At 40.9% G+C, this 17,549-nt stretch overlaps 1 protein-coding gene across 4 annotated transcripts in view; it reads left to right on the forward strand.

The window, feature by feature from the left end:
• Positions 1-4,521: 4,521 nt before the first annotated feature.
• The window catches only part of KIAA0319 (KIAA0319 ortholog), a 65,466-nt gene continuing 52,438 nt past the window's right edge, over positions 4,522-17,549 (forward strand). The window contains exons 1-3 of one of the 4 annotated variants that reach the window (XM_071450749.1): positions 4,523-4,848; positions 5,855-5,902; positions 16,535-16,699. In XM_071450749.1, the coding sequence (XP_071306850.1) occupies positions 16,651-16,699 (49 nt within the window). In that variant the 5' untranslated portion in view covers positions 4,523-4,848; positions 5,855-5,902; positions 16,535-16,650. Of the gene's footprint in view, positions 4,849-4,925; positions 5,116-5,854; positions 5,903-16,534; positions 16,700-17,549 lie in introns of those variants that run through there. The other 3 variants (XM_071450756.1, XM_071450744.1, XM_071450745.1) reach the window with 3 other exon arrangements.

Genomic DNA, 17,549 nt, shown 5'->3' on the forward strand with positions numbered 1-17,549 from the left:
TCATAACACTTTGTAAGAGACAATTCATTTTTCTAATTGCAAAGACAGGCAAGAAGAAAATTATATTTGGTGCAATTAAGTGGTTAGTCATTCTTCCAGAATGAGAAAATCTTGCATACAGCTTTTAAAAATCTTTTTGAACTGCAATAAAGCAATCATATTTAAAAAAAAGAGGCATAAATGCTAAATGTTTTACTGACTAATGAATATTAACCAAGCACTATATCTTTAATTAAATACATTTTAAACCACTTAATATGTACCAATATCACTGACAGTCAAATGACAAAGCACTAACACCAATTTACCTCTTTGATGTAAAAGGCAAAATACCTGCTGAATATGGCAACCCAAACTGGTAAGAAAACACCAAAATATTTAATGTTACAAAAACGAAAAATGTGAAACCTAACAAAATATTTATTAGGCTACAACTTGGAATTTGAATTCTTTTCCTGAATCAGTGATGTTATGGAAACTATCCATCACAAAGGATTTACATGAGCATGGAATGTAAGAAAATGCAGTGATTATCTCCCATTGATGATGAGAAACAACAACAGACCTTGATAAAATTCCGTATGATCAGAAGCCTTATTTTATTAATATTTTGATTTACATATCAAGAAAAGCAACTTCTTTTGAGAATCTGGGCAAAGCTTTAAACATTTCTACATGAAAATAGCCTGAAATAACTAAAACAGAAGAGATGTAACAAAATAAAGAAATGTTAAACAACTATGAGGTAAATAATAATTAGATGGATTTAAAAAGAAAAAAGGGGGGAAGCAAAACAACAGTAATAACAGGAAATCATTTTATCATGACTAAAAGTATGCATCTAAAGAACATTTATGCTTTTAGCTATTGAAAATAATCTGATTTTAACTACAGAAAATAATCCAAAACTGTAAATAACAAAAATGTGTTTACAAAGAGGCTGTCATTTCAGTAAGGCTGAGAAAACAGGAGGCTTAAATGGGAGATACAGTAGGCAGGAATGTTGTTACATTACAATTGAAATGAAAGTAATATTGCATCTGCAACTACCCATGGTAAGGTCATTACACTGTCATTATTTACAGATTCATGCATACTCAACAATAAATGGACTTAAAAACATACAGACATGTTGTAAAACTACAGTTTTGATTAAGGAACAGGGAAGAAGTATAGATTGCCTCAATGAAACATAACAGAAAGAAGGAAAGGATTATACCATGTCACTCTAACCTTTTGCACTCTTATTAGATTTCCTGATACTGTCACTGGTGGGACAGAGAAGCCAATAAAAACCTACTCAGACACAATTGGTCAAGGCAAAAGCTTTTCCTGGGCTGGCAGTAGAAATGACATGTAAGAGCAACCAGACAAATGTGGCCAAGGGGAACTCACCTCATTCCAGCTTTCAAAAACTTTTACAATTACTGATGAATAAAAAAAAACATCTGTCCCAGGTGCCTTGAAGGAGAATACTACCCTTTTTTTCAGTGTTGGTAGACACCTCCTTGAACTGAAACAGATGAAGTTATTTTACTTATTTAAATGGGAGGTGGGAAAAGGTTATTTTCAGGAAAGTGCAACACGATCTAATCAGGGTTAAGTAATGTGAACTAAGTGGCATATGCCCCAAACCTCTTTCTTTTGTAACAGATGTCCCAGGGAAAACTTCCAAGCAGCTGGTTTAGCAATCCAGTTGAAAAGGGATAGGAGAGTAGGGTGCAGGGTAGGGTGCAGGGTGACTGGAAGGGCTGTGCCAACCCCCTGTGGTGGGAGGGACCTCCTATACATCATCATAATGTTGTGTTATGTCTCAGGTCAGAGCTTCCCTGACACAGCAAGAAGCTGCTCATAAGGTCCACTTGGCAGTGATGGGAGGTGCATGTCAGGGGCAGACTCCAAAATGAACCTGGATATCTGGTGCTGAGTTAATTGTCCTAGGTGATGACAGTTTCACAAGACTTTTGTCTGATCAAATTAAAGCACTTATTGTGGGAAGGCAGCTGGAGGTAACCAGATCAACACTATAGCCCTCTCACCTAGAGGGCTATATTTTGAAGTTTTAATGATTTTGAGATAACATTATAGCATGCTAAGACTATTATTTTGGGAGGATTAAGCCTATTAATTTATCAATTATATGAAAGGCAAGAAAGGCTCAGCAAGAAAATACCTTCTTAGCCTCACCCATCTGCAGCAAACCTGCCTTCACAATCTGTTTAGCCATTTCATTTCATAGCATTTCTGGAGTTTGCAGACTGGCAGCAGAACAGGCACCAGGTGCTGCTGCTGGGTTTCTTCAACAGGAGCTGTTTGCTCCAATTCCTCTGTGTTTGTGTAGGAGTGGTTGCATCTTGATTACTCAGTGGAAGAGGCAGTCTGAAAAGCCAAGGGCACTGGATCATCTACCCCTGTGCAGGGAAAGCAAATAGGGACAGTTACTGCTTTCATCCTTTTTCACCCTGTTTTAATTAAGACAGTGGGAAGAACCTCCTGACAGGATACGCAGAAGACTTGTGTTCCTAAGCATGTGCTGTGCTAAGGAGCCTTTTGCATACCTGCACAGATCCTTCAAAAAGTGCTAACATTGAGAGAATAATCATTCCTGCAGAGAAAATAATTAAAAAATAAAACAGTGCCACTGTATCTGCTGGCAGTCAGTAAAATTAGGATCACATAACCGTATGAAGCATTGGAGGTCAATTTTCTTCTCCCACTGGGTGAGTAAATCGAGTCCCAGTGCTGGCAGGAAGGCTTCAAGGCATGAGAAATAGGGCTGCCACAAAGGAAAGATATCCAGGCTTCCTCTCTTTACACACACATCCTCTTCCAAGTCAAGTAGACTAGGTCAACTGTGGAAATAATAAGTCTTCTCTTCCTTTTTATTAGAACATGTTTTAGGAATTCACATGATACTTTTTTACTTCAAATGAGTAGACTTGGTCTCCCTAAGCTGGCCAAAACAGCCAACACGCAGAAATTGCAGAAACTGTGGAATCAAAACTGGCACAAGAACATAGCAAAAAAAAATTTTTTTAAATGTCAACAGACAACTCCTTTAGGCTCTTTCATATATATTCAAAAGCAATCCACAATTACAGTTCTGAGATATCATTCCTTACTTTAGAGAGCAAGCACATGAGTCACGACCTTCCCATACTGAGGAAGACATAAAGTAGCTTCAGGAAATATCATAACAGACCATTGTTGAATACAGTTGGTAAGGTGGGAATCAGACGAGGAGGTAAAAGCTGTTGTTCACTCAAGAGATGACCTTTTTACATCCTTAAAATGCTTTGATTTTTTCATCATCCTGTAGTACCTGCAAAACACTGTTTACCCCGAGTCAAGCAATTCATTAAAGACTGAGCAGAACTTGGCAATACAGTAGCATCACTAACAGGTAGAACAGAGGATCTGGGACCTTGATAGGCGGGTGCAAAGCATGAAACCTTTACAAGTCTGAAATTCACTGCTTTTTTAATTTTATTTTACTTAAAAATGAAATTGCTTGTTCTACAATGTTGCTGAGGGGGATATACTTAAATCACTTCTCTATGCCACATGGACTTTGGTGTTGAGTAGAAAAACGCCTGTTTCCAAATCAAACTGGTGTATTATTTTGGAATGGAGCTGTAAAAATCAAAGAAGCAATCAAACCATTTCTGCATGCTCTGACTGCAAATGGAAAATGGCAATGTGACAAGAAAAGAGCAAAATCAAAGACAGAGAAATGATGAATATTTTGTTGAAAAGCTATTCTGAATAAGCTATGGGTTCTCTTGCAGAGGCTTCCAACAGAGATATTTGCCATTAGGATGTGGGACTTTATCAGATGAGCAGCACTGGCTCCCCAGCCCAACGTTATCAGAAGATTGGAAAGGTAAGGATCAGAAGGAAGATACAATGAGGATGTGTGAGCTGGGGAGCATGCCCCAGTGCATCTCATGCCTGACAGGTGCTGGCCTCCTGCTGCAGCCACCGTGGGAAACCCCTACTAGCAGTAACAGTGTCCCTCAAAACGCTGCACGTGGAAACAGAGCAGCGAAAAGCCGAGCAGGTGACAAAAGTAGGGAGACCTGCACTCAGGGATTGGGTGCGAGATCCCACCTTCGAGGCCCTTTGCAGACCAGCAGCAGTGCCGTGGTCGCCTTTCGGCCGCTGGCACCCAAAGTGGCGTGAGGCAGAGCTCGGCTGCCTCCCCGCTACAGCTTCTCGGCTCAACACCTTCATACCCTTGCTGAAGGTCTTCAGACCTGGGAGACCTCTCGCTGCTCTACCTACAGGTCGCGTCCATGGAACAGTAAAAGCCCTGTGGGTGCAATGCCGTGGAAGGTGCCACCACGGTCCGGCCGGGCGGGGAGGACAGCAGCGGCAGCGAGACTCCGTGCCCAGGGGCTGCGCCTCCCGCTCGCCCCCTCCTCAAGATGGCACCTCCTCTCCTTGCTGCCAGCAGGAACCCCCCCGCCCCCAACTCCTTCTTGGGATGGAACTGGACCGACCCCACCTCTCCGCCCGGAGCCACCTCCCAGCCCTCCCTGCCGTGCCCAGGGCTGCCCACAGGTGCGGCCCGCTGCCACTGCCGTGGGTGGTGCGTGCCCGGCGGGGGCTGTGGGCAGCGATCCTGCGCGGAACGCGGCGGCCGCCCCTCGGCAGCGGCGTGAGGGACGGCGCCTGCTCCTGAGTCAGCAGCGGCGAGGAGGAGGAGGTGGCGGCAGCTCCCGCCCTGCCCAGCCCGGCCCGGCTCCGGCCCCGGCCCCACGCCCTCTCCCGGCTCCCGGCGCTCAGCACCCGCGGGAGGGAGCGAGGAGGGGCGGCGGGGCGGCGCCGGCTCCTGCCCTCCGCTAGGTAGGGTCGCCAGGAGATGGGATCGCCGCCGCGGCCTGGGCGAGGGTGGGGAAGGGGCGGAAAGCGGAGCCGGTGCTCCGGGCGAGGCGCTCCCCAGCTGAGCGCTGGGCAGCCGCCCTCGTCTCCCGGCGGGGCGCAGCCCGGGCTCCGGGGAAAGGAGCTGGGAACGCCGGGCTGGAAGGCTGCGGGACAGCGGTAGCGATGAGCCACCCGGTCTTCCAGGGAGTTCTCCTTCACTCCTTGACTCCCCCGTCTGCGTGAAGCAACGTGTGTATTCTGTGCGACCTGTTAGGCCGGGAGCGTGGGGAGATACAACAGTGGGCTGCTTTGGGGAAGCGTGTGTACGTGTTGGCAGATAGATGTATTTATTTATGTATGTGTAGAAAAATAAGTATTTATGTATGAAGGATCATTTTTGATAGGATATTTCCTAGGTGTTCATGTGCATTTATCTGTGTCCAATCATAGCTTTATGTTGTTCTCTGTGTGCGTGTATGTATTGATATTTATAAATCCAAGGAATGTAAGAATATTACTCTCACCAAGCTGCCCTCCAGTCTTCTGTCAAAGTGTGTTTTTGCTACAGCCCAGACATGTATTTATGTGCCTGCTGAGAAAGAATGGTGCTAATGTGTAGTATGTGAAATGTAGTATGCTTTGTTAGATTGCATTCTGAGCAGTAGGGCAGAGCTTAAACAGGAGAAAGTGCTATGTGTGATTTTTATATCACTGCAGTTTTGGATGTTATCTGCATTATGGTTGCTATACGGAAACATTTCCATCCTTCTCCTGACCCCCTTCAGGCGCCTATTGCAGAATAGTCAGATAGTTGAGGGAACAAAATGAAATGCAAACTGTTTTGCCCTCTGTTCCTCCCTTATCTGTTTATACTGTAGGAACACCCTCATGTTCCTCACACTGACTGCATGACAAGATAGTGGAATTGATATATTAAACTCTTTGGGGTAGGTTCTCTATCTCTTTTTGCCTTTGCAATGTCTTGTAGTTGGAGACTGATCCTCAGCCACACAATTCTGAGAGATGTAAGTATCATGTAAGTATCCTTGTGTTTTACAAAATTTGACTTTTGCAGTTGATATTTCACAGTTAGACATTGTGTTGAGCCAAATTTGAATCTCTAAAAACCAGAGTTAATAGGTGGTACTGTCTATACTCATTTTGGTAGCTTAGATGATGGGAGGTGAGCTGCTCAGCATGTTCTAGGTCTGAGTGGTACAGGTAAGGTGAGAGTGGTGTGTACAAGCTTCTTGGGCTGATGCTTTTCCCTAGGCACAAGGCAGTGGAGAATGCAGTATAGCCTGGATTTTACATTATTTAAGATGAGTAGAATCATGATCATGGTGGTCTGTCGAGGATGCGTGCGCAGGGATTGCTTGCCCAGTTTTAAGTTTTTCCCCACCATTTCCTTTGGGGAATACTGTGGTGGAGGGCTGAAGGAATACTTCTGTGCAGAGGGACAGAGACACTTCTGTAACACTTATGAAAACTTCAGGTTCCACAGAGAACACATGCAACTATTAATCTGCTTCATCTTCACTAGCTGTGTATCAGTGAGCTGTAATTCTGTCGATTTTAATGAACTGCATGAAGTGACAAAGTTTTGGTGACCTGGAGATGCTGTAGTTTGGTTCAGCTTTGCATTGTGTTGACCTCTCACCACTTAGGTTTTGGATGCTGTTTGAGCAGGCTGCTAATTTCAGTGGCATGGAGACGAAGGAATTACTGTGGACAGGTTTCTGAACCTGCTAGTGAAATCTCCATCAGGAATGCTTTAAAAATAGTTTATTCTCTCTCCTACCCATGTGCCAAGACACAATATCTGTTTCAGGTGGAGTCTTTCTAAACCTTCCCAGCTGTACTTTCTGTAATGTTGGAAAAGGCTTTCTGTGGGCTTCCACGCATACCAGGGGTACAGATTTGCTTACAGATCTTTCATTTAAGGAGGTATGTGGGAAAGGTTTATGTATACTAGTTTTGATATGTTAGGTATATCCTTAATGGAAAACCAGTGATTAAAGGTAGAGCTGTGAACAAGTCCTGCATATCCAGCAGTCTCCAATTTCAGGACAGTGGAGAATGCAAAAACCATTGTAATGGATATTGTACCCATAGGGAGAAATCTTTCCTACTGTCAGGCTGTTAGCTTTCAATTTCTGTCACAAGGTATCTTTCTGTACAAATTTATAATCTAATTTAACAGCAGATATAGTTGCTTTTCCATTTAAGCATCTAATCTCTTCCTGAATTATGCCAGGGTATGACCACTGAGTATTTTTCAACATGATGTGACTTTTTACTGAGTAGGTTGGAATTGAGTCAGTCCAGTTGGTGATAATATAAATGTTGTAAGGCTAATGCCAGTTTTCAGGCTAGTTGACCTTGATGAAGAGACAGTTCAAAGGTTATTTCCTATCCTGATGTATTTTCTTTGATAAATCTGTTCTCTGTACAGTTTGTTAATTGTTTTATGTGTTGCAAGGAGTTCCCCTTGTAAAATACAGATGGATTTTAGAGAAGTAAAACATACTCAATTATCTGAGATTGGGCTCCAGAAGTTTGCATCTGAGGGGAGTGCACATGTGCTTTAGCTGTTTATTACAAGCAAGTGATTTCCTGAACAGCAGAGTTAATTAAAATTTCTGTAAAGTGGTGTATTGAGGTCAAAACCTGATTTTTTCATTGTCTTTCCCTGTACCTCTGCATTTTTTTGCCACGTAGCTTCCTCTTTCCACAGACTGGACTGATTTCGCAATACGTGAGCTGCCATTTTCAATTATGGAAACTGGATGGCACATTATATGAGGTTTGAGCCTAAATATGTTCAAATTGCAGTTTTGTTTTCTCTGGCCTAGCTTATTTTACAAAAGTCATGAGAATTTAATTACCTTCTGGTAATCAGTTCTTCTCTGGTTGAAATCAATGAATGGCTTAAAGGATACATAAGTGAAAAAAATCTTTCAGACAAGATTTTTCTCTACAGGGCAGCAGTCTAACAATGGGCATAAAAACCTGCATTTGTCATGTGGGTCAAAAGACTTCCCCATGTCTAGAAATGGATTTGCAGCATCCAACTGCTCTAAAGCTCTTTCCTTGAAGGTGATAAAATAGCAAGACAAATGGAGAGAATGTTTGTGTACTTCATGTGGAAGATTTGGGCTTTTCTGGCTATCTGCTGTTGTATCCATGCCCCTTATGCAAGCTTTTTTTCCTGCAGTGTGTGTTATTTTATCTCAGGCAGTCACTGAGTTCAATACTCTAATCTCAGAAATGGTCAATTAACTTAGTTGATGTTAATACTTATATTTCTTGATCCAGTCTCTGCCAATCAATCTGTGAAGAGCTTGGAAAGCTTTTATAAATTAAATGTACCCCTAAGTCTGGTTTCATCACACCGTAGCATGATACAAAAAATATTACCTAACATCCTAGTGCATCCATTTGACTTCAAGTGTCAGACTGTCATTTCTTCTATTGTATGGTGCTTTGTTCATTAATGAAGGTAGTCTTTATCACCTGAAGGCCATAAATCAGAAAGCTTGAATCTCCTGTAAGGGAAGTGGGTTGAGAGAACTTCTACAGTAAAACTTAAATTTTACTGTAGTAGTTTTGCATTGTTTTTCTTCACAGTGTTTGCCTTGTGAGTGCTATTAGTGCTAGGGTGTCAAAGTAAAATGTAGTCATTAATTTAAGTGCAACAAATTGCACTGGACAATAACATACATGTTTTTGCAACTCTTTCTGTAGCTAGTGTTCCTTTGGCTGAGGTTACAAACTTGGGTTTTTTTGAGACACCCTCATGTTTTATGTGACAGCTGTCCTCTACATTTCAAAGATAGAAGGTGGCTGCCATTTCCTTTGAAGTGTGATCATCTCTGTATTCAGCACTTCTGAGATCAGTGTCTGGGGTTCCTGCATAGTATGTTTGAAAATTTGGTCACCAGTCTGGAAATACTAGCTTTGATGCTTAGGTAGAGATCAAGTTACAAGAAGAGTAATTTTTTTTTTTTTAAGTATTAGATACTAAATATCAGTATTAACAATTGCAACAGTTCAAGTTATCGTAAAAAAGATTATCTAAATCCTAGCACTGATTTAAATGTGGTCATGACTTTGCCCCATGAAGTTTTTCTTAAAGAAAAAAACTGGCAATATTTAAAGTCTTGACCAATCTATGAAAACTATGAATCTTGTGGGTTTAAATTGTGGGATTTTTCTCTTCAGTAGAGAGAGGTTTCTTTCCCTACTGAAGATTGTGACTTTTTCTATAATTACTGTAGTTCAGAAAATGGCACTTTAAGAAAATTTGTCAAAATCCGAAGAACTGCAATTTAATAATGGCATTTTGAATCAATTAATTTTTCCTTTTAATTTGAGGATGTAGAATATAAGTGGAAAAAAATTGCTCTTAGTTGCAGCTCCATGCTATAGCAAAGCTTTTCATAGTTTTAATATAGTCATTTTTGACCTTGAGCGAGTGCAAAATAAATACATTCTTGTGTTCTTTGCGTTTGTGTGATCCAGATTAAACTATCCATGTGAGACTCTTTCTTGCACCTCTCCTTTTAATTTCGTCAAGTTTCTCCAGAAGCATCAACCTGCACTTGCAAATTGTCCCTGAGCTGCGCAGAGATACCTCAGTACCTAGCTGGAGCCTGCTGTGCAGTGCAGCCTGCTGTGTGTAATTGCTTTCTGCCAGAATGGCACACTACTGAGACCACACGACTTTGTCACACAGGCCTTCAGTCAGCAGTTGGGCAGCAGCAAATTTGGATTCTGCAAACTGAAGAAGATTTCTACCACCTTCTCTGCAGTTGTATGTGTCTTTTGCAGGCAGTTTGCTAAATCTGGTTTTGCTTTTTCTATCCAAAGCTCAAAACTGATATTATGTACACCCATTGGATAGTTTTCTTCTGTCACCTGTTTTCCTGTTGGGAAAAAAGTATTTAAATACTAGAAGATTAGATAGAGAGATAGATAGATAGATAGATAGATAGATAGATAGATAGATAGATAGATAGATAGATAGATTCTAAAGTACCCTTCATGGAAGGCTAATGACAGGCTAGATGAAAATCCAGAGGATTATGCAAGGTTGCTTTGTCTTGCCTCTGCTGTGGAAGGCACAAGATACCATCTTGTTCCTTCAAGCTCTCCCTTTATGGGTCTCACTTAATTTTCATTGTGGAGTACATATTTGAAAATTGCCTCACTTATCAGTTCTCTCTCTCCTCTATGTCCTTGTGAGAGTGGAAAGCAAATGGAAACTGAGTATAATGGTTTAGAGGAGCTGTCCAACAGTTAGACTGCCTTCTGTAGAGAGGTATTTTGATATGTCTGGCCTGTTGTGGGGAGGGAAATGCTCTCAGGTGTTTACTGATCTCACTCTGTGCTATTAATTTTCTTAAGGATGAGTTTTTGATTAGCCTTCCCTCCTTGCTGGGTTCTCTGACCTCAGGGCTATGCAAATGTCTGTATTGAAAATTAAGTAGTAACAATCGTGAAACATGTCAATCCTGACACTAATTATAGTGTTTTTATAGCTTAGCAGAGAGTAGTTCCACCATTCATTGGTGGGTTCAAAATTTTTTCTTCCTGGTCTCTTCACCCCATAAACCCCTGCTAATTCTCTCAGCTTTAGGATTTCCTCTATTGTTTGCACTCTCCACCCCAGTTGTAATGAAGGAAATCTTGTAGAAGATTTCCTGAGATCTTGTAGAATAAAATTGCTCTTTCTGTGCAGCACTGCTCTTTTCTCTTTGTCTGGCTGTTTGGTGTCACTTAGCAGTTGACAGAGCTATGGTTACCAGTGGAGCTAGTTGAGCATGTATCCAATCCAGCTGAACATGGCAGAACATATTCAGCTATTCAGTTTGTTGTTCTGTCACCATCACCTTGCTGTTTGTGCCCTGGACCTGACTGAGGAAATTGATACAGAGTTGGGATGTAATACCAATCTAATGTCAGCCTTCACCACGACCTGCGGGAGACCCTCTTAATAAAGCAGAGAGACATTTGCAATTATAGTTATATCCTGCAGTTGCAATAACATTCCATCAGAAGTCATGGGTTTTTTTTCAAGTATAGGTATACCTATTGTTAGCAAATTGTGTGAGAGGAAGGTGACTTTGCACAGGTCATAAGCATTGATGACTCTGCAATACCTGCCACATCTGCTGAAGGGCTTGAAAATTATCTCCTTTATTTAGATGCCTAACTTGTGGCAGTTTTGATGATGTGTGTTCAGGCAACACATGTTATTGTTTGAAGTCCTAGTGGCTGCACATGTCCTGAGTTTTTCTCTCTGTTACTAGGGACAAATGCTACTGGCATGAAGTTTAATTTTCTTTCCTTCTACAGTATTTATGCAATGTCAATGCTCAGCTATGAAGTAACTGCCTCAGGTACTAATGCAGGTACCATAACTGATAAAATAAATATTTTTAATTCTTCATGAGAGGTGGATTTCCTGAAGGATTGTTTTGTACTACATTTAATAGAAAGGCTGACAAATATGTGTGTATATGTGTGTGTGTTTATGCATATAGACACTTTCATTAAGTGTGGTTATATGTTCATTTACTCAGCCAGGCTGCTTTATAAAGGAAATGCTGTCAATTCAAAAATAGGGATTTGCTTTACTGTGGCTTGAGTTTCAGATGCTGTTTCAGTATTTCTTTTGGCATGTTCCCTAGCTGTGCTAGTGACCATAAGGGCAAGGAGGCAAGGACCTTCTGCCTGCCTTTCTCACTGATGCCAGTGTGGCTGGGCCCAGCGTTCAGGCCCCTCATTCTCCGGGAGGTTTCTGCTGCCAGGCAGTGTTCTCTGACTGCCTTCATGGCACCATTTGTCCCTGTCTCTGATTTTGTTGGCATGCAGGGATTCTGCTACACCTTCTGTGGAGCACCTGCATACTACCTTATGCTCTCTTTGCAGTTTCACAGCTGGAGGATTTGAATGTATTCCCAGACACAGGTAATTCAGTCTGTACACATTCTTACTGCTAATGGCCCTGGCCTAATTATGTGTAGGAGGTGGCAATATAGTTCTGCATTGCTGACCCCTTTCTCTCTCTGTGGGAGAAAATTACTTGAGTCTGCCTTAAAGTTAAGGTGAACCAAAATGCAGAGTGAGATTTGATGTGGAGGAGAAGAGGAATATGGAAGTAATTCCTTTCCTTGGAAATCTGTTGTAGTTTGTGTGTTAGCTAGTAAAAGATGTGGTCCTGATCAGCAGCTGCAAATGTTTAAAAGGTCATGGAGTCAAAATGTTTGTATAGAGGGATCAGTGCAGACTTTTCTCTTATCCTGTTGCCTTGAGCCCTGCCAAAAGCTGCCAGCTGCAACAGAAAAACACAGTTTTCAGAGTAAGGCAATATATGTATAATACATACCTGTTTTGACCATACCTGCTGCTCAAGGTTGCCATCCCTCTTCTAGCTAAGAGTGCAAGTCAGACTTGAACTTTTAAGAGCCAAGAAATGTCAAAATAATTACCAGCAATGCTGTCTGCTTGTATTGTTATAAAAATAGCAGGCTTTGTGTTATATGTGAAGGATAGAGATTCAGCTAGCAAAATAATCTTGTGGCCTTAGTTATTTTTAATTGCTGGGATCTCAGGGCTGGCCACCTTAAATTTTAATGTGTCTTGTGTTTGTGTGATGAAACTTGCACTTGTGTGGAACAGAAAAGTATCATGGGGAAGATAAGAGGAGCATTGCATGCACACACTGCAGCACTGTTTACTGTTTTAACAGTTTAAGAAGGCACACAGTGTCTGGTAGCTTTGTTCTCATTTGTGGGTCAGAAGCTGTGCACTGAATTGTGACTGGGTATGCTTTGTGTCTGAGCTTGATCCTAATATCAGGAAGCACAAGCTAGTGTTGCAGTGAATGTGAGCTCTTTTATTATGTGGATATTAAACATCAATAGATGTGGAGCCACAATGGAGCATGGGAGGACACAGTGCTGCTTTTGTGCATTCACTGTATACTCACATGGTGTGTCCCATCAGGATTCAGTGAAGATTGTACATGTGGTACAAAGTCTACCATTTTGCAGCTTTGTTAAGTCATGTTTTTTTAATATAAATTAAAAAACAAAAAAAAAGCCAAAACAAACCCAAAAAACCCAAAACTATTAAAAAAATCACAAACAAACAAACACAACATAAACCAAATCAAACAAAATTACAAACAAACAAACAAACAAAACACCCAAACCAAAACAAACAACCAAATCTATGACCCTTTGCTTCAGGAACTTTTGTTTCTGAATCCGGGACAAGTAACATTGAAAAAGTCTGGATCATTTGCACCATCTCTCAGTATTTTTCTTAGTGTTGCTAAAATGTGGACTATCATGTAAGTGTTGCTGTCATGTGGACTCCTCAGGGAACTGTTCTATGGTAAAAAGAAGCTGCTACTTGTCTCTTTTTAGTGGCAGTGAGATTGTAGAGTTGGCCTTGCAGAGGAAAAGGCCTGTTAAATAAATAAAATATTTTTCTGCCTCTGGTTGTGGTTAATTTTTACCTTGTGATGTTCTGATACCAAGCCTGATGCATTTTTCCTTAGGCTAAAGAACTAAAAGTCTCTCTTAGGCATCTGGTCCATTTAGCTGTTTCTGGGAATGGGTGAAGGTTACAGCAAATGCACAGTATCTCAGAAACCTTTATCTGCAGTAGTAAGTTCTTCTGCAAATTGTGATTTTTTTGTGGCTAACAACTTTTCCAAATCTAGAAGGATTTCTATAGAAACAAGAAAAAGTCTGTATGTGAAATTGTGATCTTACCATAATAATCTCTTCTGTCTCTCAAGGATGAAGTATTTGGGGTTTGTGCTAATAAGATGGGGATATTTAGTAGGAACATAGCATACTTCTGCTACTCTGTTTTTTCTCAAAATCCACAGGAATGTTTCAAAAACCATTGCAAGATGAAGCCTGTAAACATTGTACACTCTGTATATCTTTCTGGTTTAGTTTGAGTGTCTGAAATAAAGCACCAAATAAAAATAATCACTTTGAGTAATGTGTTAGATGACACATTGTGCCATGTGTTACATGGGCAAGTGTATGCTGCTGGATTCAGCTTAAGGAAAGGCTTAAGAAGCCATCTCTCTTCAGCTGGAGATCAGTCTGCATAACTGAGATCTGGATAAATAGACTTTCTCATGGTGAAGGTGACCATATACTGGCAGATTGTCCAGGAAGGTTGTGGAGTCTCCATCCTCAGAGATACTGGATCTGTCTGGACTTGGTCCTTGGAAGCCAGCTCCAGGCTACCCCACTTGAGCTGAGGGGTGTGGATAAGGTATCTTACAGAAGTCCCTTCTAACCCTAACCATTCTGTGGATGGGTTGTGTTGATCTTCATAATTCATTTCAGTGTGAAATTAAGCAATTCCATTAGCTTCACCTTTACAGTGAAATCAGAATACAAGGTTCCATGTTGTGGGACCTTCAGGACTGACACTTTCCCTCTTGTGCAAAAGTGCTCATTTCTCTTCAGTTGCCAATGATCCTGTACCTTGACCCTGCTCAGTGGCTATTTCAGTGGCTGCATAAGTGGATTGTTTAGAATGACTTGGCTTAAAGAACATAAGAACTTTTGGTCTTTGTCTGCTACAAAACTAAGATTAAAGTATATGGAATATATTATAGTATATTAATAAGGTTATAGTTAATAGAAGGACAGAAGAGCAATTAGGTAATGCAAGACAGCAAAAATGGCCCTGTTGCTGAAAATTTTGTATCATAGAAGTAGTACCTGGAAGCATCCAAACAACCTTTTGCTCTTTCTCAAGTCAAGCCTTACTAAATTTGCTACAGAGGAGCACAGCTCCTCTGGCAGGAATTGCTTCCTGAGAGAACATCTAACAACAGGTATTAAAATAGCATCGTCTTAGAAGCAGTATAATGTGTGTTTGTTTGGGTTTTTGTTGTTTTGGGTTTTTTTTTTTTTGTGATCAGAGATAATTTTTCTAATTGTGCAGCATGGAATAGGTTGGGAGACCACCTTATCCTCACTAAGGCAGCTGCCTTAGGAAGGGGATTTTGTTTTATGTTGGATAGAACAAAACAAGAAGTCAAGGATCAGGCTTTTGGAAAGTTAGTAAGAGTAAGAATAATGCAATGTCTAATATCAGACAATTATTTGGAGATATTTACTGTGACATGGGATTTCTGATTTAGTGAAGCAATACAGAGTATGCTGAAATCACAATGCAAAATCCATTATACTTGGCAAAATGTAGCAGTGGCAATATGCAGTTTTATCTGAATACCAATATGATTCTCTTCATTGATTTCTATAATCCCAGCATCACAGCATCCTCTGTCAGAGGAATGGGACATGTGGGTTGAAGCTAGCTCAAGCCCATTGCTGTCTTTTAAATTTTTTTTGTTAGTTGTTTAGTTGTTATACTCTGTATCGGGTTAAGCGACCTGTTCGTGTTCACTTGGCTTGTGCTGGTCCAGCTTCCTCAGGGAGGCAGCCACACTCTTTAGTGAGCCACACTCTTTCAGTATTTCTAACTGGGGGAAATATTTATTCCATCAGTTGATCCACTCAGCTTTTGATAGAACTCCTAATATCTAAAACAAACAACTGGTCCCTTTTGTCTTGAGATAAATACATGTCTTGCTTTGCAAAAGCTGTGGTCAGTCACAGAAGTGCAAGTTGCAGATCAGAGTCCAGTTGTTTGTGTGACTTAAACACATGCCACCAATAAAGGATCCCTTTTCAGAGAGCAAAAGTCCAACTGCTGAGCTGCTAGGGTTTCTAATCTAGTTCAGTCAGCCCTGGCTTGTCTAAGTAACTTACTTTTCCTTTTGCAAGGGAAAAACCTAGGCGGTTTTTCATCATATAAAATTATGTGTGGCAAGGAACCTGCCAAGAGCAGCCAGTTAGCAGCATTTCTATCACATGTAGATATAGGCAGCTGAAATATGAAAGTCATGTAATGAATGTGTGATACTCTGCCTTGAAAAGGGCTGTTCGCTGAAAAAAACACTACCTGTGTTTTCATTTACAGAAGTGTTTCTTGGTCAAGCATCCATTTAGGATCCTTTATGTGGGGGGAGTTTGGCTAAACTGGTTTTTTTGTTGCATGAGTCTTGCATGAGTAATGTTGCTTTGAACTATTCATTCCTTACATCTATTTGTTGCTCAGGATACCTTACTTGGAGAATTTAGTGTCCTGACAAGGAATGTCTCCCTAGAAATTCTGGAGTAGTGTCTGCTTGCATTGCCTTGATAGCTGGAAAAGAATAGCTTGAGCACTCAAAAGCTGACTTAACACTGCATGGATTTTAGCATGGAGAATGCTGTCTGTGATTCCTTGGTTAAAATTACCTGCTAGTTTAAAGTCACAGCTAAACCAGGGTCTGGATAACTGCAGACAGAGAATTTGTGGGGTTTGAGGTACTGGAGGCCAAGAGTGCAAATATTTCTGGGGTGTTTCTGTATCTCGAGAAAGAGATTTCCAGGTAGGTAATTTGTTCTGTATCTTCAGCATGCCTGATCTACTATGTCATCCATCGAGAAGTCAGGAAGTAATGATAAAGCCTGCATGTCACCTGTCTATTTTCTTTAACTGTGACATTCTAATTAATTCTAATTCTAATTCTAATTCTAATCTGATCTAATTTTTCCTGTGCTGTCTGTTTCAGTGCTTGATGGCCACAGCAGGGCACTAAACAATATTAGAAAAAAACCCCAGCATTAAGACCTATCATTCCCACACCACTGGCTGGAAAAGCGGTTGTCACTGCCTTCTTGGTGCAGCATGGCATTTGGACCTGGTGTACTCTGCCTGTTCCTATGGACAATAACAGGTAGGAGTACTTCTCCTGTGTCTGAATCATCCAGACAGAACAAGTGAATTTAATACTCCTGGAGTGTGTATTGAGCTGTGAAATAAATATGAATAAGGCAAAAGTTGGGAAATCCTGTGATTCCTCAGTGGTAAAAGCTTTGGTAAGTTGCAGCTTCGTAAGTTGCAAGGGAGGAAAGCAGTTGTGAGTAGATGTTTGAAGCCAGTTTCAGCAGGCTGCTTTGGGGGAGATGCATAGGGTGAGAGTGGGTGGTGGGAGGGTTCAAAGAGGTTTCCCTCTTTTTCACTTCCAGGAGAGCAATTGAGGAATAATGTGTTGCTTGCATTGTGAGCTACATTTTTGTTCTGAATTTTTATATATGAGTAGCATGGTTCACATCTCTCACCTCATCATACTCTGTACAAACATATCTATCCTTTCAAAAAAACACAGGAAAGTCCTGTAAGTTTCTGCTTCAGCCACAGGAATAGGTAATTTATTTGCATAAGCAGACAGATGAAGAATGATTAATACTGCCTCTGTCAGAGAGAGACTTACTCTGGTGCAGGTAGTTTTGATATTGTAACTGAAGAAAAATATATTAAGAAGTCGGGTTTGTTTCCTTAAAAAATATCGTTTGAATTCTATCTCTGGTGGTACTGGTAGTATCCATATTAGCAGAAATTGAGAAAATAATGCACCACTGTCTGACTCTCACTTCTTGTAGTGTAAACAGAATGAGCTGTTTCATGAGGGAGAGACTTGCTTAATATGCTAAAGCTTAAATTGACTGCTGAATTTGGAAAAGTTGGATTAAAGGGGATGGATATTAGCCTACAGCTGAGGGGGATAGTCATTACCTATGTCTGAG

This window comes from Agelaius tricolor, unplaced genomic scaffold, assembly GCF_023055355.1.
Source record: "Agelaius tricolor isolate 1412-34295 unplaced genomic scaffold, bAgeTri1.0.p SCAF_2, whole genome shotgun sequence".
Lineage (NCBI taxonomy): Eukaryota > Metazoa > Chordata > Aves > Passeriformes > Icteridae > Agelaius > Agelaius tricolor.